This window comes from Desmodus rotundus, chromosome 5, assembly GCF_022682495.2.
Source record: "Desmodus rotundus isolate HL8 chromosome 5, HLdesRot8A.1, whole genome shotgun sequence".
NCBI lineage: Eukaryota > Metazoa > Chordata > Mammalia > Chiroptera > Phyllostomidae > Desmodus > Desmodus rotundus.
In genome coordinates, this window is record NC_071391.1 from 23,040,294 (window position 1) to 23,065,822 (window position 25,529).

At 36.2% G+C, this 25,529-nt stretch overlaps 1 protein-coding gene across 6 annotated transcripts in view; it reads right to left on the minus strand.

Annotated features, from left to right (window-relative positions):
• Positions 1-518: 518 nt before the first annotated feature.
• Positions 519-25,529, minus strand: part of QSER1 (glutamine and serine rich 1) — a 67,304-nt gene continuing 42,293 nt past the window's right edge. For 3 of the 6 annotated variants that reach the window (XM_024558645.4, XM_045194305.3, XM_045194304.3), the window contains 6 exons: positions 21,369-21,506; positions 8,088-8,185; positions 4,090-4,242; positions 3,932-3,970; positions 2,983-3,078; positions 519-1,487 (listed from right to left, as the gene is read on the minus strand). In XM_024558645.4, coding sequence (XP_024414413.2) covers positions 1,347-1,487; positions 2,983-3,078; positions 3,932-3,970; positions 4,090-4,242; positions 8,088-8,185; positions 21,369-21,506 — 665 coding nt within the window. In that variant the 3' untranslated portion in view covers positions 519-1,346. The remainder of the gene's footprint in view (positions 1,488-2,982; positions 3,079-3,931; positions 3,971-4,089; positions 4,243-8,087; positions 8,186-21,368; positions 21,507-25,529) is intronic. The other 3 variants (XM_053924047.2, XM_053924046.2, XM_053924048.2) reach the window with 3 other exon arrangements.

Consider the following 25,529-nt stretch of genomic DNA (forward strand, 5'->3'; position numbering starts at 1 on the left):
TTAGAATCCTAAAAAAGGAGATCATTTAGAAGGACACTAGTACATCTTTTTCTCAAACAAATAAGGCATCCTGTTGGCAAACACAAAGGAAACACAAGGTCATGTTGAACGTAATACATTCACTGTCTCAGCCGAAGTACTTGACACGCTAGCCAGCACACTGAAGAAAGCTATGATAGCATGTATAAAGGTCGGAAAGGCACCGAAAGGAGAGCTCTACCACTTCCAGTTCTAAAAGTCGGGTAAGCTGTGTTTAACACTGCATGTAGTCTAGTTATAAATTTTACTCTTTAAAATGTATAATGTGGTTAGATTTTTGTTTCAACAAATCAGTTAATCAAGTGCTAGTTTAATAAATTTATTTTCATGAATCAGAAAATCACAGCAGTGTCTAACACAACCCCATTATAAAGCTAAGCTAAGTCTAGTACTGAATGCATATTCTGGATAACACTGAAGCAAATCTGTATGAACAAAAGTGGTTACCTCAAGATAGAATTCACAACAGAAATTCAATATATAACTAAATAAGATTTACTGAAAATAATGAAAAGTGTAGTACAGATACATCAAACATAATTGTAATCACATTTTCCTTGTGAAAAATACAACTATTAGCGAAATAAAATGTACACTTGAAAAATTTTCCAAAGGAAAAACAGTATAAAGGAAAATACTTTTCTTTCAGATAGGGAAAATAGTATGTCATTGTTTCTCTCATCACAATATAATTTGACACAAAAAGCAGTTCTAGAATTGCACCAATTCCATATCCAGTTTCCTGAACATGTTAAGAGTAAAAGGAGTTCATAAAGCAGAATGCAGTTTCTGAATTTTATACTTTAAATTGATGATACTCTCGTACAGAATGTCACAGCACACCAGATCTGTTTATATAATGTACAATACTTTCCATTTTGTGGCCAGACAGGAATACAAACATGATTTCTGCCACCTTTCTTTCATTCTGGTGTTTAGTCACAGTCAGGAAAAAATAATCAAGCTACTTAAGTGTTATCTCTCTAGTAATAAAGAAAAATTATATTTAGTGCATGCTTCATCATTTGTCAAAAAACATTTGTGAAAATAAAACTCAATTACCCAATGGATTACAAAATAGAAAAATTATTCATTAGGATAAAAATGCAGTGGGATGTAGGTCCATTTCCGAAGGACTGACTTCCTCGGCAGCACCGCTATCCTTCAGGAGAGGTCAAGCAAGCAAGTTCCAGGGACGGAGCAGGTGTGCCTGCAGGAGGCCACTGCTTGACGTTTGATTATCTGAGGCCCTAGACCCTCCACCATTTCTTTAGTGCTATAAAATAGACGGGATTTTTGTGGAAATGTTAGGAACATTTCTGCTGTACATGATTTAGAAGTTCTCCAAACTTTTCAAATAGGTCTTCCACCCATTTTACATTTTTCATACAAAGTTGAACAATTTCTTCCTGTCCTAAATCTTCATTTTTTTTCTGCACAGAGGAGATCTAAAATAAAGAGAATTGCCACATTAGCTTATACCTGTCACTTTATAAGCTCTCCATAAGGGCTTGCTGTTTCTATAGCCTGAATGAAAAGAGGACAAGTAGTACTGATCTTCGAAAAAAAAATCCATCCATGGGGAGAAAAATTATTTCATATTAAAACTGGATGAAATCTAATCCTATCATTTTTGGCCCCATGGGGGCAAGGAAGAAGGCTAGGAAAAGTGGTTTGAACTTTCTCAATTCCTTTCAATTGTGTTAAAAGCAGAATGACAAAATCTGGGGTCAGTTCTTCACTTCAGAGCGCTGTAAAAACAGTCAACATATTTTGCATGGCCACCTTTGCTTTTTTCTTTGCTAAATAAAGGTTAGATTTATGAACATCTTTCAAGAACAGATCGTTATCAAATACATCCGGCATAGCTTTGCGTAAACTTAACCCATTTTAATTAAAAAACTGATAGTGCTGGTCAAAAAAGGTAGTACGGTCTACAACCATTTAAATACCACAAAGTGGTATTATTGTCATACACAATTTCTGAGCAACTTAAATTATGATACTCTGTAAAAACAACAACTAAATTTTAACCATCATTTCTTAATGCCAAGGCACAGAAATCCCATTTCTCTATAAGTGGGGTAGGGCCAATTTAGTGATAAGGAAGATGGTGATATACCAGCAGTGACTAAAGTGAATGAAAATAGGATCATCATACATGATGAGGGAAGAAAATATAATAAAGTTCCATTTATTATGGCAATGTAAAGCAAGCACTAACAACTTGAAAACATTGCCACTTATAGCTCATGTGAGAGGTGGTGAGCCTTAGATTAATCTGAGCACATAAATAACAGAGAGACTCAGAAAAATCTTCTTGTAGTCACTACTTACAGTATTTACAGGAGAATATAGACACATGCATTTTTATTTATAGTTGTGAAAATTATTTTACTGATATAGAGAGAGGGGAAGAGAGAGGGGAAGAAGGGGAGAGAGAGAGAGGAAGGGATGGAGGAGGGAGGGAGGGAGAGAGAGAGAGAGAGAAACAATTTGTTATGCCACTTATTTATGCATTTATTGGTTAATACTTGTATGTGCCCTGACTGGGGATAGAATCACAACCTTGGTGTATCAGGATGACACTCTAACCAACCAAGCTACCCAGCCAGGGCGACACATAACACTTTTAAACAATTCTCTTTGACACGTTAAAAAGTACTGTAGCTACAGCCCTGGCTGCTGTGGCTCAGTGGATTGAGTGCTGGCCTGCAAACCAAAGCGTCACTGGTTTGATTCCTGGTCAGGGCACATACGTGGGTTGCAGGCCGATTGATGTATGTCTCACACAACAATGTTTCTGTCTCTCTCTTTCTCCCTCCTTTCCCCTCTCTCTATAAATAAATTAATAAAATCTTAAATAAAATAATATAGCCACAGTCTCCTTAAAGTTTGGAAAAACATACCTTAGTTTTAAAAAATAAATGAAAAAATAATTACCTCATCTTTACATATCAGGTAAACGTGGTACTTATAATGATGGAGTGAATGATACAAAGAATATAACTGTATTTTCTCTGGATCAACAGCAAACTCCTATAATAAGAAAACAGTTTATAGATATATTTATTTCATGGAGCATCTTAGCTAAGAATACTTTTAAGAAAATACTAGACCAAAGTCTCAATGGAAATCTTAAAAGTGACTTGTATGGCCAGATATTAGCCTGTATTAATAAGCTACTATTAATAAGAGACTTAATTTAAAATAAGAATTTAAATTGCATTTTAAAATCTTCACTTTTTCCTGAATATAAATATATACTATTCAAAAATATTTAACCATTATAGAAAAGTTTAAACAGCATACATGTAAGATGATTTATAAAGTTAAAGAATCCTATAATTTCTTGGTTCAGAGATAAACAAAGTTAACAGAATATTATATATTTTTCCATGTTTTCCCCATGTATAACACATATTAACCTAATTTTGTAATGGAAAGGTATCATACTATACATACTCTTCTGTGGTTATATTTTTATAACTTTTTTTAATCTAACTAAAACTTGGATATCTTTCTATTATATACACCACACTCCAATATAAATTACATGAGGGCAGAGAACTTTGACCATTTTTTACTGTTATATTCCTAGTATTTAGAACTGTATTTGACATATTATAGGCACTTAAAAAATGTTTCTGGAAAGAATGAATGAATCTCTTCTTTTTCTGAAAAGGTATTAATTTAGACCATGCTTGAAAATGAATGAATTCCTATTTTAATAATTTTACAGATATGTAATTAACATTGAATCTTATGGAATGTATGCATGCTCATTTATATGTATGCATTTCTACCCGATGACAGAAACTATATAAAAATATAAATACAAGCATGGGATAATCCCTTGCTTTGCCTATTTAAAAAATTTATGAGCACTTACTGAATATCTGCTCCTTAGGCCAGAGCTGCTCATTCCTACCTGAGAAAAATTCACATTTAACAACAGTATAGTAAAACATTTGCTTTTTACAATATTTTAAGTAGGAATTATATTAACAACCAGAAGAAGTACAATTACATCAATGAATATATACTTACTTGTGCCGATTTAGTGGCTGTTTTAGAAGTCCTTAGAGTTTTCTTATTATAAGCTTTGCCATTCATTTTGATTTTAGAAATAGTAGATCCCCCACTTTTTGCTTTAGAGTCTCGAGTGATTATTGTTAGTTCAGGAAAACTTTCCAAAGCATTCTTTAAAATAAAGCAAAAATAATTGATATTAGAAAAAAACTAATCTATACTACTTCCAGCTATTCAGATTTTATTTCAAAAAACATAGATACATAGTTTGAGGGAGTTGGGCGGGGGACTGGGTATAGGTGGAAAAAGGGGAAAAAAGCAGGGACAACACTAATAGTGTAAACAAAAAATAAAGGAAACAAAAACCAAAAACATAGAAATGTGTACATACACACAAATATATGTGGGGGGCACTAATAGGGTGTGGTAAATATATACAACATACAAATACACACAAGTGGGGTGTTAAACATGGCCAAATTCTTTGTAGTTCCTCCCATCAAGATGGGAATGTAACTAGACTTACTGTGATCATTTTGTAATATATACAAATATTAAATCACTGTTATGTGCCTGAAGCTAATATAATGTTATATGCAATTATACCTCAATGAAAAAATGCGGAATCTATTTCTTCATCCCTTGAATCTGGGTCAACCTTAAAACACGCTTTAAGCAATAGCACGTGACACGGGGAACTCCTAAATGAGGCATAAATTTTTTTGAAATAAAGCCTTTTTGGATTCAAGGTAGGGGAAAGAGGGACATATACGGATGCTTCTAACTTCTGATGGGGTTATGTTCTGACAAACCCATGCTAAGCTGTAAATACCGTTGAGTGAAAAATGTGTTTAATACTACAATACGGAGCATTGTTGTTTACCCTCGTGATCATGTGTTTGATTGGGAGCTGTGGCTCCCTGCATGTTGTAGCCCACGATCAAAATTTAAAACTCGGAGTATGGCTTCCACTAAATTCATAACTTTTACACCATCTTAAAGTCAAGAAACTAAGTTGAGGCATTGTAAATCTATTTAAGTTTCTTCAAAACCCTATCAGTTGAACCACTGTTAATGCTCTGAAACTCGGCCAAGCCCGGGATCACGGTGAGAACAGAGGGAAACAAGCATTGTAATGTCCCTCTGGGTTCGTCTCTTGCTTCTTTTGACTATAGGAAAAGCAGTTGTGAAATGAGAGTGTAAAACAAGAGTTTGATGAGTTCTTTGACCACAATGATATAGTAGTTACCACTGACAATTTAGAAGCCAGATGGCAGAACCAATTCCAGTCCATTCTTCCAAAAGCCACTGGCATATTTATGCCCTTACCTACTAGGCAAATCGTACTGACGGGAAAAGCTACAAACTATAACTGAATGCTATGTGTAGCTAAACTTAACTAGTTTGAATAGTATTAAAAATTGAGCTACTAGTATTATTTACTGAATATTTGATACTAGAAGGGCTCAAGGGCTCCCGCGATATTTATTTTCCCCCATTATATTTATTATACAAAATGTAGTTTGCATTTGATAAGCTCTTTTTCAAACCCCACACGAGGTCCCAAGCACCTGGTATTGGGATGCCAACAACAGTGCATTTTTAAACAGATAACCTAATGTTTTTAGATACAAGTATAGGAGTGAAGTATCATCTAATAGACACAATAAAATTTTTGGCATTTCCTACCAGAGTGAGTTATCATTAATTTCTAGCTTCATTTTCTTAGATTATTTGTTCTTTTATTATATATTCTGGTGCTTTCCATGTAAAACATACTCAGGCTTGACCTACTTTTTACAACAAATGGAATTTAAAGACAGAAAAAAAAAGGTTTCTGCACTAGGTCAGTGGAGATGAAAGAAGAAAAATTCAATGATCTTTCTAAAAAGTGTAAGATGCTAAAGATGATTGGAAGTACATGGGTTTCAGAAGAAAATAGATAGATCATTGACTTCAAATGGCTTTTAGGATTCCTAAAATTAACAGTATCATCACAGGGAGTGGTACTTAAGACAACCCCCTGTTTGTAGTATTTTACATCAAATCATTCTAACTCAGAACTGTGTGTCTATTGTAGCTCGGAAATGCAGAGTGCTATAAATGAAAATTATCAAAATTAACTATAACTTAAAAAATATAAATTTTGTGTTTTTTCTGTGAAAAGAATACGAAAACTAATTTTTCACTTGCTCGTCATAAACTATTGCATAAGCTATCAATATCTACTGAATCTATAAAATTCCAAGTGCTGACTTTATTTTAATACAAGGTATTGGAGACCTGGTTTGACATTTTAAAAATAGCCAAAACTGGTCATTATGAAGATTTAATAAATCTTTAGAAAATACACATCTAATAACATTCTCTTGTCTCTAGAAAACATGGTATTTGACACTAACTTCAGTTGAGTTCTGATAATCTACTACCATCGGACCAGCTGAAAACATGGTATTTGAAGGTAGCAGTTAAGTGGAAAATACTTGACTAGGAGTCAGTAAACGAATTCTTAGTAATGGCTTTCTTACCAGCTTCTGACATTTTTTTTCTCTGCAAGTGCATGTCAGTGAAGAACACAGGACTACTAGGAGAGTTTGGTGCCGATTCACTTGGAACTCAGTCTCAGAGCCTTAATTTTCATCTAGCTAAAATGAAGTAAATTTTCACTTTCATGTGGTGTTCAGGTAAAATAGGGATGTGAAAAAGCTACACATATTACCCAAAGGAGTTGAGACTTAAGTCCACACAAAATCCTGTACACGGGTGTATACAGCAGCTTTATGGATGATTGCCAGGATTAGGAAGCAACCAAGATATCCTTCAGTAGGTGAATAAACCGGTACATTCAGACAATGGAACATTATTCAGTGCTAACAAGAACTGAACTATCAAGCTACTGAAAGACCTGGCAGTACCTTAAATGCATATTACTAAGTGAAAGAAGCCAATTTTAAAAGGCTACATACTGTATGGTTTCAACTATATGACATTCTGGAAAAGGTAAAACAATGGAGATAGTAGAAAGATCACTGGTTGCCAGAGGGCGGGGGGAAGAGACAGAGCACAGAGGACTTTTAGGGCGGTGAAACTACTCTAACAAAATACTATAATAGACTCATGTCTTATACATTTGTCCAGCCCATGAATGTACAACACTGTAATGTAAACTGCGGACTTCGGGTTAGAATGCTGTGTCAGTGCAGGTTCACTGGTCCTGGGAAACGCACCGTGCTGGGGGGAGATGGTAGCTGGGGAGGTTGTTCATGTGTGGGGACCGGAGCATATGGGAATTTAAGTTTGCTGTGAATCTGAAACTTCTCTAAAAAATAAACTCTACTAATAAAAAGAAAAGCTATACAAATGTATAAAGAAAATTTCCCCAAGTAGATAGACTCAAATGCTTCTAAATGTTATATATTATACTCCGAATGAGAAAAGCTACATTTTTTATAACTAAGTGGCTTCTGTGATAAGTTTTCTGAGTTTAGATTTAGCTTACTGTCATTTTGTATTTCTGATAATACCAAAAACAATTTGTAGTGGCAAGATATATTAACAGATACAATTATATGTAATCTCCTACCATTATGTGAGGATTAATTTTCCCTCAGATATTGATTGGGTAAATCAGGCAAGTAAAGGGAATTTTGATAACTGTACTAAGTGGCCAATTCTAATTATAGATCAAATATGAAAAACTTGAAAAGGTTTAAAAGTAAAAAGACTGAAATACAGAGGCAGTTTAAAGGAAGGATTTTTGAAAACATTTGAGAACTATTATAGAAGGAATACTACATGAATGTAAAAGCCTGAAAAATGAATGTAAGCAGAGAAAAGCAAAGATTAAGAATGTGCTTAATAAAAAAGACAAGCTAAAAAGACTCATAATGAATAAAAATCAAATTTTTATTGGTTAAGAAATTTTATTAAATGGAAAAGAACTTTCATAAATTTTCCTTCCTATTTAAGACTGTGATTGCCACTGAGTTTGCTAATAAATAATCTGAAGAAAATACCTTGAATGGCTGATCCAAATGAAGATTCAAAAGAAGTCTCTTGCGGTTATCATTCAGCATGCTATCTATTTTTTTCATATGAGGCAAAAGTAACTCATCTAAAACAAGATAAAAATTTATTGTAACAGGATAAACTATCAACACAAAAACTTGTTAAAACCCACCTTTTCTCAAAACATTAATATATTAAGACATTAAATTCACTGGGTTATATAAAGTACTGCTTTAAAAAAATAGGACATGAAGTTTTCAGAACAAAAGCTAACTTAAAAAATAGATTTACAATAGCTAAATGAGAATGAAGTAACATGACAGAATCCAAAGTCCTAAGTTTTAACCCTGTCTCTGCCACCAAAACTGACTGATGGCAAGCTAATTCCTCCAGACCTCCGTTACCATCTGAACAACAATAGTATTACAACCATTATAAATTTGTAAAACTTTATAAAATTTTATCTGATATTCTTAAATCACTAGTTTGTGGGAAAGTAGGGGAAAAAATGATCAAAATCCAGTTTCAAGAACACAGGAGTCAACATAGCTATTTTAGAAAAGGAGAGAGTAAAAGTAAAACAAAGATTCCAACCCCAAACTTTTTGCTTCCTTTTTTACCCCTTTGAAACTTAAAGGTCTTTTAAGGAAAGCACCTTGGAGTGTAAGTTAATTACTTTTGGTGCTATATTAAATATTTTCGGTTACTAAACAATTTCTAAGGGACGTGTTTTATAACACTAATTAGCTTTAACAACCTTTCTAAAAATGTATACATAAGCCTCAGGATCTAGTTACTAATTTCAGAGCTGAATAAAACCACTCTTTATGTATTTGGAATACAAACACTAGCAAAGTAACCAGTGAAAGAACACTTCCTAGAATTGGACAAAGACTTTAGTGAGGAAGACTTGCTATGGCAACACTATAACACACCTGATAGTTGTCTTTTATCGTTCTAGTAGTGATTAGTTCTATTCAAACACTCTAAGAATTACATTCCACAAAAACAAGTTTCAAACATTGGTGGATTATTTTAAAATATAACCGTTAAAATCTTTCCCCTTTACATGAAATGGAGAAAAAATCAGAAAACATTTAAAACACAACTGTCCAGAAATGACCACTGCTAAGAGATGAATTTTATGATGCAAGGAGTTTTGACTGAGAGAGAAAAACAATTAATGACAAAAACAACAACCTGGGGAATTAACTATTGGGTTTTAATCATTGCTCATCTACCACTAACTTGTTCTGTAACTTTAAAAAATACACTTAATCTCTTTCAACCTTAGTCTACAAAATAAGTATTTCAGACTAGGTAATCTCTAAATCTCTTCCAGCTCTACCTGACTCTAAAATGACTGAGGTACAGATTACTGTCTCTGACTATATGGTCAGAAAAGGAATGCACCAGAAATTGTAAGACCTTGGATTTTAATCCTTTCTCTGCTACTTGCAAGTTGTGGGCCCTTAGGCAATTCACTTAACCTCCAAGCTTCACAGCCTCACTGTCTTCATCCATCAAAATGGATGTCCAAGTTGTTCTGGGATGGGAAAGGAATATCACATGTCAAAGTATGTGGAAATAATAAAACAATATATATTACTAGGCATTGCTGTTGAAATATATTGTTACTGTCCTTTGATCTTACACCAGTTCGATTCATTTTGATGTAAGGATAATGAAAACTGGCTCCTTGACCCTTTCATTCCTTCTTTCAGTTGTCCCTGGTGAACGCTAAAGTAGCTGAAGGCTAAACATTAGTAAGCAATATTAGCTATGTGAATTACCAGTTTATCTCATTTATCAATTTGTAGAAGAAAAGGGGCCACATTCTAAACCTGACAAGCTCAGGGGAGGCAGGGGAGGCCTTCATGGCAGCCTTTCAAACTCAGAGACTGAAAGTAACCACACAGGTCTGAAATTAAAACTTTTTAAAAATATGTATTTTATTGATTATGCTATTACAGTTGTCCCATTTCCCTCCCTTTAGTCCCCTCCACCCTGCACACCCCCTCCCACCCACATTCCCCTGCTTCAGTTCATGTCCATGGGTCATACATATAAGTTCTTGGGCTTCTACATTTCCTATACTATTCTTACCCTCTCCCTGTCTGTTTTCTACCTACCATTTGTGCTACTTATTCTCTGTACATTTTCCCCATTCCCCCCTCCCTCTCCCCCGCTGATAACCCTCCATGTGATCTCCATTTCTCCGATTCTATTCCTGTTCTAGTTGTTTGCTTAGTTTGTTTTGTTTTTGTTTTAGGGTTGGTTGTTAATAACTGAGTTTGTCGTCATTTTAGGGTTCATGTTTTTGACCATCGTCTTTTTCTTAGGTAAGTCCCTTTAACATTTCATACATAAGGGCTTGGTGATGATGAACTCCTTTAACTTGACCTTATCTGGGAAGCACTTTATCTGCCTTTCCATTCTAAATGATAGCTTTGCTGGATAGAGTAATCTTGGATGTAGGATCCAAGGTTACTCTAATTACTTGCCTTTCATGACTTGGAATACTTCTTGCCATCCCCTTTCTGCCTGCAAGGTTTCTTTTGAGAAATCAGCTGACAGTCTTATGGGAACTCCTTTGTAGGTAACTGTCTCCTTTCCTCTTGCTGCTTTTAAGATTCTCTCCTTATCTTTAATCTTGGGTAATGTAATGATGATGTGCCTTGGTGTGAGCTTCCTTGTGTCTAACTTCTTTGGGACTCTGAGCCTCCTGGACTTCTTGGAAGTCTATTTCATTTGCCAGATTAGGGAAGTTTTCCTTCATTATGTTTTCAAATAAGTTTTCAATTTCTTGCTCTTCCCCTTCTCTTTCTGGCACCCCTATGATTCAGATGTTGGAACGTGGTTCCTAAGCCTCTCCTCATTTTTTGTTTTGAATTCTTGCTTCTTCATTCTGTTCTGGTTAAATGTTTCTTTCTTCCTTCTGGTCCACACCATTGATTTGAGTCCCAGTTTCCTTCCTGACACTGTTGGTTTCCTGTACATTTTCCTTTATTTCACTTAGCATAGCCTTCACTTTTTCCTCTATTTTGCGACCCTACTTAACCAATTCTGTGAGCATCCTGATTACCAGTGTTTTGAACTATGCATCTGATAGGTTGGCTATCTCTTTGTTACTTAGTTGTATTTTTTCTGGAGCTTTGATCTATTCTTTCATTTGGGCCTTTTTTTTTTTTTTGTCTCCCCACACCAGTTATGTAGTAAAGGGCAGAGCCTTAGGTGTTCAGCAGGGTGGGGCAACACAGGTGGCTGCGTGCTAGTGCTGTATGTGGAGGAGGGGTCAGAGAGGGAACAGTGCCGCTTGCTCTGCTCTCTGCCAGTTCTCAATCACTTCCTCTACTTTCCATAATCAAACTGGGCCCCTCTGGTGCTGATTCCCAAGTGGGCTTGTGCACGCTCTAGGCCCCTGTGGGTCTCTCCAACAAACTCTACTGTGAGGCTGGGAGTTTCTGCCACTGCTGCCTCAACCCCTACAGGTGTTTTCAATCAGAGGTTTTAGGCTTTATTTTGCCACGCTGGAACCCTGGAACCCTGGTTTGCAGTCTCTCTCGGTCCCCAGCTGTTCCTCCTGGTTTGTGTGCACGTGAATGCAGGACCTGTGGTACCGCCCTGGCTGCCCGTATCTACCCCTCCTACTGGTCCGGGTGAGTGTTTCTTCTTTAACTCCTTGGTTGTCAAACTTCCATACAGTTTGATTTTCTGGCAGTTCTGGTTGTTTTTGTTTTTAAATTTGTTGTTTTCCTTCTTTTGGTTGTTCAAGGAGTCACAGTGTGTCTACCTACACCTCCTTCTTGGCCGGAAGTCCATATCCAGTAGTTTTTGATTTGAAATGAAAACTTTCTAACACAAAGGAGTTCATGGCTGGTGTCCGTATTTTGTTAGGGGAAAAACACATGAGCCGTTATTTTTCCCTAACAAAGGTCAGTCTTTACCTTAATCGAGCCTGTCTGCTGTTTTTTTGCATCTGGGACAACATACCTCTGGAATGTCAAATTTCTTTTCTGGACCCCTCAACCACAGAGGTGACCACAAATCCCCTCATTGTTATTATCTTGTTAATTGTTGACTATTATCTGTCCTGTACCCACCTATGTAAAAGTGTCTGATTTTACTTTTTATCCAATCCCAGAGGTTCCTCTCCCTCCCCTTTGCTTCCTTCTGCTTTTCTAATCTATCGCCATTGGATTTCACGTAACCCACTTACCCCACCTCTTTTGATTGTAATGTATAAACTGAGATGCAAATCTGCCATTTTCTGTAGCATTATCTCAACCTGTTGAGGTTTTGCTTCCCAGCAATTGTCAGTTTGGCTCAAATAAACTAACCAAAAATGCTTCACAGGTTTGAATGTTTCTTAGAATGGCATTTACTTGGTGTAGTTGGCAGGATTCCAAAGCCCAACCAGGATCACCTTGCAGACCCACACTCTCACTGGAGACCCGCAGAGGCTTACTGTGCCTCACCAGCTCGTTTTGCAAAGGGTGAACCTGGGTGAGTTTCAGTTGGAATTCTGTACTTCACTGTTTTAAGGTGTGAGAGCCTGACTTTATTTGAGCTGTCTTTTTAAATCCATGTGGTGGAACTAACATTAAGGGGTGACAGAACTCACGTTACAGTGGGACTAGAGGGAAAAATGGGTGGCTGGTTTTAACTTTGGCTTTTCAATTGGAATTGCTTTCTGACAGTCTGACGTGCAGACTCTACAGATCCCAAAATAAAACTAAAATTTAAGATGGGAAATTGTGCTTCCGAGGCCAGAAAATCCCAGACCCTGGTCCTCATTAACATTCCTCATAGGATGCCTTGATGTGCAAGTGCATTACAGAAATGGGAAGATTAACTATTAGAAATGATATAAATTTAAGATGGCCAATAAGCAGCTTTCTTTTGATGCTAAATTAATTTTTTGCATGCAAAATTAGAAAAATTCTGGCTCTAAAATTAAACTGAATGAATGGGAAGCATATCTTGATTTGTAAATTGGAATGTTCTCAAAGAAGCACAGTTAAATTCTTTTAAAAAGTTAAGAAATTTTAGAGACGGTCTCAGAGCTAAAAGCAGCTTCTGAAGCTAAAAATGCCACCCCTTTATTCCTCCCCTGCAAGACTCTGATATGATACCAAAGTCTGTCTTTGAAATGTAAATCCTTGGTCTCCAAGAACTCTGATCTGGACCACCTCTTAAAATGCAAATGTTTGGAAGGTAAATCTTATCAAAAGGTAGGGAAAATACCTTAGCTATATCCAATCAAATCAAATTATTTCAGCTATTCCTTTCTAAATTAGTTATTTTTTTTAATGGAACCTCTTTTTAAAAAAAGATTTTTTATTTATTCACTTTTTAGAGGGGAAGGGAGGGAGAGAGGGAAACATCAATGTGTGGTTGCCTTGCGCATGCCCCCCATTGGGGACCTGGCCCACAACCCAGACATGTGCCCTGACTGGAAATTGAACCGGTGACCCTTTGGTTCACAGGCTGGTGCTCCATCCACTGAGCCACACAAGCTAGGGCTAAATTAGTGAATTTTGATTAAAGTTATTTGGTATATAGACATTTTTGAAATGCTGAGACACTGATTGCTAGACAAGTCTTGGGTTCCCCTGCTTTTGGCTTTTATTGCAAGGAGGCTGTGGACTGGATTTGAAGCTGTTAATGTCTTGTTAATAAATGTCATTGTTAGGGGTGTGTTTCTTGAAAGTAAGCTTATTCGCCAATAGAGGAACCTGTTTCTATAGGTTTTGTGTTCATAAAAGTCAACCTAGGGAATACTGACTGCTTAATTTTGGTCCTTATTGGAAATAGGGGTTTCTAAAAGTTAAGAATTCAAATTATGTTGGAAAGACATTGGTTTTGATAATAGAAGGCATAAAATGGAACATTCTTCAGGGAAAAGGAAGAAAGTGAGTTCTAAAGATACTTATTTCTGAATGGATAAGGTTTATAAAAATGTGAAAGCTGCACAAGTATTAATTAATAGAAGGTTGTGAAAGTTTTAGGAGTTTGTGAAAACTTTGTATCCTTAAGCTAAAGCCTTAAAGCCGCTAAAGTTGCTCTTGCCTTCTCTACAAAAAATCAGTAAGGCAGATTATGTGTATAGTCTTGATGTAATACATGTTCACCTGTATATCATGTGCTGTGCTCCACCCGCCCTGCGTCTGGATGGCATTGCCAGGGTATGATATTTTATTGGCCTAAAGAAATTATGGTAAACACTTATGTAAATAAAGCAGGATCCTGTGGTGTGGACAAAATATTTAATATTGAAACCACTGTAAGTTTGATTAATGTGTTTTAGAGTTATTACCATAAAATGTTTTTGTTTTACCTGGAATTACAAAAAGGTGTATGTGATGGTCTTTTAGTTAAGTATATTTGACAAACTTTCCCAAAGTTTAAATTTTAAGAGAAGTTTTTAACCAAGAAATAACTTTGAGTCATTCCCGTGGGCCCTAAAATACTCAAGAATTTATCCTCTTCTTATAAAAGAAAACTTTTTGAGAAGCGTGAAGTTACTCGGGAAGCTTTGCCAAAGTAAAAATAACTGTTCTGATTGTATACCTCTTTGCTTTTACCTGGGAAGATTACAGATTCACTTGACAGTATTGCCCCAGACATATAGGGGACTTGGTCCCACTTATTGTCTTAAATACTAAAAGCTAATTTAAATAATGTTAAATTTCCTAGAAATTCCATTCTAATCCAGTATGTGAAAGATTTAATTTATGGTCTAGGAAATCACTAGACTCCCAAAAGGATATGCGATTCTGTTTGCCGGAGGTAGAATACTTTTGGTTATGTACTACCTAAAGATGGACTACTGAAAGCCTCAAAGGAATCATATGTTTTCCTCTTTCAAAAACAAGAAAACAGCTTAGAAGATTCCTCAGTTTTGACTGGATATTCACAGTTGGATTCCAAATTTTTATTAATGGCCCAGTCCCTATATGTCTTCTTAAAATCAAATTGACCAGACCACCTTTTTGTTCCTAGGAATGGTTTACAGGAAACTCCTTAATAATGCTGATTTAATTCAGTTTACAGATGCATCTTTGAAAAAATAAACAGGAATGTTACTGAGCTGTAAATACATTAAGTTCCATGATGGGCATAATAATTCTTATTTACCTAAATAAAACCTGCCCAGTAAGCCTAATTAAGTTTCTCAATTGGCTGAAGATCAAATAGCCAGTATTTACACTGACAATAGCTATGCCTTTGATGTAGCTCACAATTTGAAAATATTGTTAAAGCAGCAAGTCTTCTTAATTTTCTCAGGGCAGCCCATAAAGAAAGTGTTGCAGAATTATTAGATGTTACAGAGAAATTAACACAATTGGCAATTATCAAAATTTCAGGGCTTTCTGCAGCTGCCGTCATGAAAGCAAAAGGAAATTTAGCTGATGCTGCAGCTAGACAGACGGCATTAAACAGCCAAATTATGCAGTCCTGAGAATGCTCCTTCTTACTAATTGAAAAAAAAAAAGAAAAAAAAAAAGGAAAACACACCTCTCTTTTATAATTTCAGTGGATAACTGCAAAAGAAAACAAAATATGGCAACAAAAGAAACCTTTGTTCCAGAGTCAGAAACCAATCTTACCTATAGAAGCTTAATTACCTATACCGTACTTTTAACATGTAGGAGCTCAAATTAGTATCCTAAAGGGTGACTTCATAGCGTTAATATTATTACTGAAAACCTATAGCTCATAAAATACACAAAATGTCTCCCCAAAATTATTTCACTGGTCCCAAGAACATTTCTGACTTCCTTTAGATCCATTTCAGATAAGGTAATTGGATTTTATCCAAATGCCACCATCTCAAGAATGAAAAAATAGTATTAGTTACGATTTTGTATGGGTTGAGGCATTCCCTTACAGAACAATACCTTTAATTATTTTTTTTTTAATGAATCAATTCCAAATTAGGGAATTCCCTGTAAGTTGATGACTGAGGGACTCCTTTACTTAAACAATACAATCCATTCACAATATTTGGCCTATTCTATAGCATTTTAATTATGCCTATCACCAATTCTCTGGATTGGTAAAACATACAAATAACACAATAAAAACTCAACTAGATAAATATTCAGAGACTTCGAACCTCCCTTGGCCAGAAGCTCTCCTCACAGTGCTCCTCAACCTGAAGTCAATAATAAACCTTTCTCCTTGTGAAAAGAGTCAGTAGCCACCTTATAAATCTAGTTAAAGGGACATATAAAATCAGCTTTATAAAAGGAGATATCTTGTATTTCTTAAGGGCTCATTAACCATCTTCTAAGGACTAATAAATTAATAATATTTCTCAATACACTCCTGGGAGATGAAGACTTCAAAAACCACAATTTATAACCTTAAGATTTTTGTCCGTTGAAAAAAAAACATTAAAGACTATCTAACATTGTTGGAAGGGGCCTAATCACAAAAGGGTTTTTGCTTGTCTCTGATACTTGTCTCCGCCTACAATGCAGATCAAAGGCTTCCCAGGAACAAAAGCCACTGACCCCAGAGACAACTATCCCAAAACATCAAGGCCTGTGTACCTACAAATTAATGTTACATGTTTCTTTGTCTTTAACTGTCTCCTAATATTGATAATAATTGTATTTGTTTGTTCCTTAGACTTTTATCAAACTTTATATTATATATACAGCCCAAGTGTTATTTGTTAAAGGTATGTAAATAACTTTTGTGTTATCAATACTACTCTTGTAAGGTTTCTGTTTTGAAATTTAGAAGTGCTACTGTAAAAACAGATGTATATTTTTAATTATATTATTTTGGTTATATTACAGTTGTCCCAAATTTTTGCCCTTTGACCCCTCTACCCAGTCCCCACCCCCGCTCCCTCAGACAATCCCCACACTGTTGTCCCTGAGTCTTGCATATGTGTTCTCTGGCTACTCTATTCCCTGTGCTGTACTTTATATTCCCATGACTGTTCTGTAACTACCAGTTTGTAGTTTTTAATCCCTTCACCCTTTTCACCCATACCCCCAACCCCCCTCCCATCTGGCAACCATCATAACATTCTCTGTATCTATGATTGTTTCTGTTCTGCTTTTGAAAAAAAAATTTTATTTATTTTTAGATAGATGGGATAGGAGGAAGAAAGAGAGGGAGAGAGAGATCAACGTATGAGACACATCAAAAGGTTGCCCCTCACATGCCCGAACCAAGGACCTGGCTCACAAACCAGGCATGTGCTCTGACCAGGCATTGAACTGGTGACCCTTTGTTTGCTGGCTGGCACTCAATCCACTGAGCAACACCAGCCAGGGTTCTGTTCTGCTTATTTTGTTTTTTAGATTCAATTGTTGATAGATAGGTATTTATTGTTCATTATTTTTGTTCTTCTTAAAGAAGACCCTTTAACATTTCATGTAATACAGGTTTGGTGACGATGAACTCTTCTAGCTTTTCCTAATCTGTGAAGCTCTTTATATGCCCTTCGATTCTAAATGATAAGCTGTGCTGGGTAGGGCAATCTTGGCTGTAGGGCTCTGTTTTGCATGACTTTGAATAATTCTTGCCAATCCCTTCTTCCCTGAAGTTTCTTTTGAGAAATCAGCTGACAGTCTTATATGGTGGCTCCCTTGTAGATAACTGCTTTTAAGATTCTCCCTCTCTTTGTATTTAATCTTTGACATTTTAATTATGTGTGTTGGAGTGGCCTCTTTGGGTCCATCATCTTTGGGACTCTCTGTGCTTCCTGGACTTGTATGTCTATTTCCTTCACCAAATTAGGGAATTTTTCTTTCATTATTTTTTCAAACAGGTTTCCAATTTCTTGCTCTTTTTCTTCTCTTTACAGCATCCTTATGATACAACTTGAAGTTGTCCCAGAGGCTCTTTACACTATCCTCATTTTTTTTTGGCGGGGGCAGGTAGAGGAGAGGGATTTTTTTTCTTGCTGTTCTAATTGGTTGTTTTTTGCCTCCTTATGTTCCAAATTGCTGATTTGATTCTTGGCTTCATCCACTCTACTGCTGATTCCCTGTAAATTGTTCTTTAATTGGTGCATCCTTCGTTTCTGACTGCATCTTTTTTGTGCTGTTGAGGTACTCACTAAGGTCCTTCAACATACTTATTACCAATGTTTAGAACTCTGCATCTAGTAGATTGCTCGTCTCCATTTTGTTTAGTTCTTTCTCTGGAGTTTTGTTGTTCTTTCATTTGGGCCATGTTTGTCTCCTCATTTTGGCAGCCTACCTGTGTTTGTTTTTAGGTATTAAGTGGAGCTACTGTGTTTTCCAGGTGTGATATAGTAGGTGTCCAGTGACCCAGCCTCCCCTAGTACCCAAGCTGGGCACTCAAGTTATGCCCACTGTGTGGGCTGTGTACAGCCTCCTGTTGTATGAAGTTGAGCCTTGATTGCTGTTGGCACATCCAAGGTCAGCTACCACCTGTGTTCTGTCTGTGGTCACACAACATGAGCTACAAAGCAATCTGCAGATGGCTGCTACTTGTGCTGGGCTTAGAGGTTCCCCGTAGAGGACAAGCTGTTGACCACAGCCCTCCACTGCTAGTGCCAGGCCTGGGGCAACTTAGTGAGAGGTATGGGGCTCACTGAAGCCAAATGCTGCTTATTTGAAATAATTTAGGAAAATCTGAAGCATGAGCCAAGACAAGCCATTTATATAGAAAAGCCACTGGAAACCACTTGGGTGGGTCTGAAAGTAGGGTGGGGCAGGGCCTCAGGGAAATCACTGGGTTGGGGAAAGCAGTGTGACCCAGGTTGATGGAGTCTCAGATATGGCACCCTTTTGCTGGCTCTGTGGTGGGAGGGCTCAGGAAAAAAACAATGGTCTCTGCCAGCACATCTGTCTGGGAGAAAGCTACCCATCTCTCACCATGATGCCAGACAATTCATTTCTTCCCTGTATATGTTTGATGCCTTTCAAGCTGCTGCCCCAGTGCTAGGGCTCAAAGGAAGTAAATCTGGGCAAGTCTGTATGGAGGCCCTTTAAGAGGAACTGCCTGGGATTCCAGCATTTCCTATATTCCAAAGCCTCAATCCCTGCTGGTTTTTACAGCCAGAAGTCACAGGACTTATCTTCCTGGCACTGTAACCATGGCCTTAGCAGCCTGTTGTGGGGCTGGGACCCCTGGCTCCAGAGACAGCCCTCCCGATTTTTATCTGCCATATACAGGTGTGGGACCAGACCCTCCTACAAGTTTCGATGTGGTTTCTCCAATTCCGTAGTTGTAGGACCTCCATTTAGTTCCGTTTATAAGGGCTCTGAATATTGTTTTCTATAGCCTAGCTGTAATTTTGATGTGGTTGTGTGAGGAGGCAAGCTGTGTTTACCTATGCCACCATTTTGACCGGGAGTCTGATGTGTATATTTGTAACGGTTAAAAAAAAAAAAGTGTGTCCTAAATGTGCCTCCCCCGCAACCCACCAAATTCTACTGTTACTTCAAATAAGAGCTGACATGACTCTAAAAACATGGCCATCTGTAACTGCTGCTGAGGCACAGAAAAATATACTTACAAAACTCTTCCTGTTAACCTGGCCTGTGAGATTTTTAAATGGTAATTATAATTTAAACCATTGTTTTCTTATAGCCTTGGCTCTAATTAAAACTTAAGGTTACAGCTTCCAATTACACAACTATTGGAAATCAAATTAATAACTGTACCTTTGGGAAGTAAATGGTCTAGAATAAATAAAAACCCATCTCATGGTCAGATTATGAGAACTGAAAAGGTGTATGGTGTGCCCTTAAACTGTAAGTGAATGGTATACTAGATATAAAATATTAAAAAATGAGACAGGCAACAAGATCTGAATTGTGATAACTCAAGTTAGGAATGATCCAGAGTTTTTCTTAATAAAGGCCCATAAGACCTGACTGCTTCCCATTTACCTGCCTTTCACTTTGGAAAAACTTTGGCCAAGACTTCCAGCCAAGGTTATAGTCTTGCCCCATTCCCAAAGGTCCCTCACTCAATAAGACAAACACTGACACTGAAACTTCCTAGGAACAGGCCTTCCTAGCAAAATGGACCCTGTTACCCAACCAAAAGGTTGGTCATCAGTGCATTTTTTGGGTTGATTTACAAGGAAAAGGGGATGTGGGGGAAAAAAGGAGCCATATACTAATAAGCCTGACAAGCTGAGGGGAGGCCTGCTTGGAGGCCTCTCAAACTAAGACACTTAAAGTAACCACACAGGATGGTCTCAAATTAAAACTTTCTAACTAAAAGCATTTCTTGGTGGGTAGGCAATGTCCCAGGCAGAATTTTTGCCTGACAAAGGTTAGTCTTTACCTTAACTGAGCCTGTCTTGTTGTCTTTTTGCATCTATGACAACATACTTTTCAAATGTCGTATTTCCTTTTTTTAGACCCCTCAAAGCATAAGCTGGCATCAAGGGGAGACCAAAAATCCCTTCATCGTTACTGTTATCATGCTAATTGCTGACTATTATCTGTCCTGTACCCACTTGTGTAAGAGTGTCTATCATTTTATTTTTTTTATCCAATCCCAGGTTTCCGCACTTTGCTTACTCCCGCCTCCCTAATCTACTGGCAATGGATTTCACATAACCCACTCACCCCGCCTCTTTTGATTGTAATGTATAAACTAAGGTGCAAAACTGCCATTCTCTGTAGCATTATCTCAACTTGTTGAGCTTTTGCTTCCCAGCAATTGTTGTCAGTTTAGCTCAAATAAACTAACCAAAAATTCTCTACACGTTTAAATGTTTCTTATGCTGACAATTTCATGTCTATTTTACTACAAGAAAAAAAATACTAAAGTAAGAATATAAAGAAATAATATTAAACAATATAACCCAATGTATATATTTTACTATTAATATATTAGAAAATAATTACTCTGTTAGGTATCTTTTACTGGACACAGATATATAATTTTATTTTTATACCATTATTATTTGATTCATCTTTCCAGTTATTTGAAAACAGAATATATTGATATCTGGATCTTTCATGTAATACAGGCCTTTAGTGAAATATTATAAGGATGATAAAGACTCTAAAATTGAAAGAAACCATTGGGTAGTTGCTTAATTCCCCCATGAGTAGAAATCAATAAAAATACATCCAATATTAAGTTGTTGAAATCTCCAGACAATTCATGGAAAGAAATTACCATTTTATAGAATATATATACATATCATGGATTTGTTAACTGAAAGTATAGGTATGTATTTAAAAAGAACATATATTAAACACATAACTAAAAGACAATAAAAGATCCAGAAAGTACTACCCAAGAAAGTACTACTTAGCAGACTGTACCATTGCTCTTCTCTAAGGCTTGCATTGTGTCAGGGTCCAAGGCAATGCTAACAAGCAATTCCATGTAACTCTTAAAGGTTTCCTTCATTGCTCTTGTGTTCAAAAAACGAGTGACAAAGGGAGCTGGAGGATCAAATTCTGGGAGGGAGAAAAGATGAAATATTAAGTATTCCTTCCTCACAAATTTAAAGCACATTTCTCTGTAACGAGACCCTATAAGCAAAAGAAAGGTTGTAGATAAAATTTCTCAAGTTAGGGTTCTCACACTCTGCCCTAAAATCACCCAGGTGAAAAACTCTCAAACATGGTTTCCACATCTCAATCACTGTAGAGCTTTTAAAGCGAAACAAAACAAAACGAAACAAACCACCCCCAGATTGTTAGACTAAATAAAACATAGTTTTTTGGTAGGGGGAAGTAGTTGCAATGAAGCTTAAATACTATACTTTACAGAAGGTTCCAAGGTGACTGAAGTGGAAACATCAGCCTCATTGGACCCTATTTGTCTGCCCCGGGCCCACCACGGACATCAGGTGCTAGGTTGTGCTACTCTAGAATGGTGGTATTTAAGTAATAAAGAAAATGTAAGACATCCAGTGGATGAGTTAACAGATATCTCTTCTTTTCATCTCCACACTTATATTACTATAAAATTCTAGACTAGGGGCCCTGACTGGTGTGGCTCTGTAGATTGAGCACCAGCCTGCAAACCAAAGGGTCACCAGTTTGATTCCCAATCAGGGCACATGCCTGGGTTGATGGCCAAAAGGGGGCGCACAAGAGGCAACTGCACATCGATGTTTCTCTCCCTCTCCTTCTCCCTCTCTTCTCCTCTCTCTACAAAAAGGTAAATAAAACCTTAAAAAAAAAATAATTCTAGACTAGGGCCAAGACATATTTAAAAGACTTTTTTAATGTAAAAAAGCATAGCCTTTGCTTAGAGGAAATTTCTCTGAAAATTCAATGGCAAGAACTCCAAGATTAGAAGTATCTCAATTTTGAGTTTTTCCTATTCCAATGTATAACCATTATCACAGATTTTAACAATAGTTCTTAAAGTGTGGTCCAAAGAATCCTTGGGGCCTTCCCCAAGACCCTTTCAGGGATCTCTAATGTCAAAATTGTTTTCATAATATTAAGATGTTAAGTACCTTTTCTACTCTGCTGACACTCGGAAATGTGGGGTATAACTGCTGGTGCCTTACTTAGCATGAGTTAAGGGAGTGGCGTCAACTGTCTAGCAGCCATATATTTGCCATGACTTTGTCATCTCACTGCCATGAATTTGAGGGGGGAAAAAAGCCAGCGTCATGTACTAGTCCATGATAAAGCAGTAAAAATTAATTGTATTATGTCTTTCCTCTTGAGTAGTAACAATATTCTTAAGAGTAATATGCAGTGTAATGAAATAAGAGGTGTATATAAACCATTTCTGCTATGAATATGATGGTAATGTGCAGGAAGACCATCCAAGCAACTGTTTGAGTTACAAAATAACGTAGACACTTTCCCCCATGGGACACCATTTTTATCTGAAAGAATGACAGACAGAATGACTGAATGACTACTCAGACTTAGGTACTTAGCAAACATTTTCTTAAAAATTAATGAAATTAATGTTACTCAAGGAAGACAATGGTATTGGTTGCAAATAATAAAATTTGAAATTTTAAGTGAAAATTAGAATTCTGGAAAGCATACCTACCACTGTGAGCTTGACAATGTCCCAATACTTAAAGACTTCATCAGTGAGAACGGTGATGTTATTAATAAATGTTAGTTTTTATACTGTAAACATGTATGACCAAAATGTACGAGCGAACTATAAAACCTTACAACAAAATGTAGTAGTAAATCTTCATGATCTTGGATTTGGCAATGAATTCTAAATATGACACAGAAAGCATGAGCAGTAGAAAAAACTATATTTGGCTTCATTAGAATTTCAAACTCTTGTGCATTAAAGGATGTTATCAAAAAAGTGAAATGTCAGCCTACAAAATGGAACAAAATATTTTAAAATCATATACAGTTATACCTCAGTACTCATCAGCTTCAGAACTCATCAAACCCTGTACTTACCACATTTTGACAAGAAAAAAATGTTTCAGCACTTGGCACTTGCTTGGGACTCGTTACACTTGCTAGAACTTGTATGAGTCACAACACTGCTCCACAGGAGAAGAAAATGCTTTATTATTCAGTACTCGTCAGTTTCGGCACTTGTTACAAGTTCCGGAATGAATTAACAATGAGTACTGAGGTACCACTCTCTCTCTCTCTATATATGGGTTTAATATCTAGAATACACGAAAAACCGCCTAAAACTCAAGAAAAGGAGAAATGACCCAATTAAAAAATGGGCAAAGGATTTGAATAGCCATTTCTGCAAAGATAAGCAAGTACATGAAAAGATGCTCAAACACATTAGTGGTTAGGGAAATACAAATCAAAATCACAATGAGACACCACTATCAGTAACAAGTGTTGGTGAGGATGTAAAGAAATAGGAACCCGCATGCACTGCTAGTAGGAATATAAAATGGTGTGACCATATAGAAAATAGTTTGGTGGTTCCTCAAAAAGCTAAACATACAATTATCATATAACTTAGCAATTCCACTCATAGGTATATATCCCAAAGAATTGAAAAGAAGGACACAAACAGGTATCTGTATGCCAGTGTTTGATGCAGCATTATTTATAACAGCCAAAAGGTGGAAACAATCCAAGTGCCCATCAATAGATAACAAAATGAACATACAGTGGATACACTTACAATGTAATAGTATACAGCCATAATAAGGAATGAAGTTCTTATACATGCTATAACCTGGATGAACCTTGAACACATGCTAACTGAAATAAGCCAGATACACTTACATGAGATATTTAGAATAGGGGAGTTATTGCTTAATAGTTACAAAGTTTCTGTTTGGGATGAAGAAAAGTTTTGGAAATAGCTGTGGTAGTTGCATAATAATGTGAATATAATTAATGCCACTGAATTGTACACTTTTAAATGGTTAACACAACAAATTTTGTTATACTTTACAACTTTTTTAAATGTGAAAAATGGCCCTGCATGAGTATGAATCACTTGGTTGGAGCGTCATCCCACATACCAAAAGGTTGTGGGTTTGATCCTGTCAGGGCACATACCTACATTATATGTTCGATCCCTAGTTGGGGCACATATGGGAGGCAGTCAATTGATGTTTCTCTCTCTCCCCATCCCTCTCTATAAAATCAATAAATACATATCCTTGGGTGAAGATTTTTTAAAAAGTGAAAAAAAATGAAACAGAGTATGTATGTCAATGAGCAAACAAGTATTTTCACATAACCAATGAAATGTTATAAAATCGTTTATGGATGAGAGACATTCAAAAGGTAAGATGAACCAAGATTTTAATGTAACGAGCAAACGAAGTTGAATAAACTACCACATGTCAAGTTTATCACATAAAAAACTTTCCTTGAGTAGCAAATAAAAATATCGGTAATTATCTGAGAAGGTAATTAAAATACTCCTTTTCCCAACTACCTTTTCCCAACTACCTATCTATGTAAGGCTGGGTTTTCACATGCTTTTACCAAAATATGTAACAAAGTGAATGTAGAAGCAAATATGAAAATGCTACTACTCTTCTACATACTGTTAACTTAAGAACATATAGTTCAAAAAACATGATAATATCTAATAGGTTTATTTTAAATAAATATTTTTAAAATTTCTATTTAATCAATGTTATTTGGTAAATACCAGTTAATCCATAAAAAGCTAAGTGTTTTGGAATCCTCAATACATTTGAAGATTATAAAGAAGTTCTGAAACAAACAGTTTGGAAACCATCAGCTTATAAATTTACATATATTATTAATATTTGCTTTAAAAAAAAAAGTACTAAAAATGTTTGCCTAACTTAAGTGACACCTAGTGGTAACCCATGTTACCAATGAAACAAATTTTATCATTTAAAAAAAAAAAAAGAAGGAAAAAAAAAATTTTATCTTGATTGTCCTTTGGGGAATTTAATGTAAGCTCAGAACCCAAACCTCTGTATTCTAAACAGGAAGTAGAAATGCTAACTGCAAAAATTATGTATAATGCTTTGCTTGCATTGAATTTCTTTAGAAATTTTGATAAGCACATTTCTA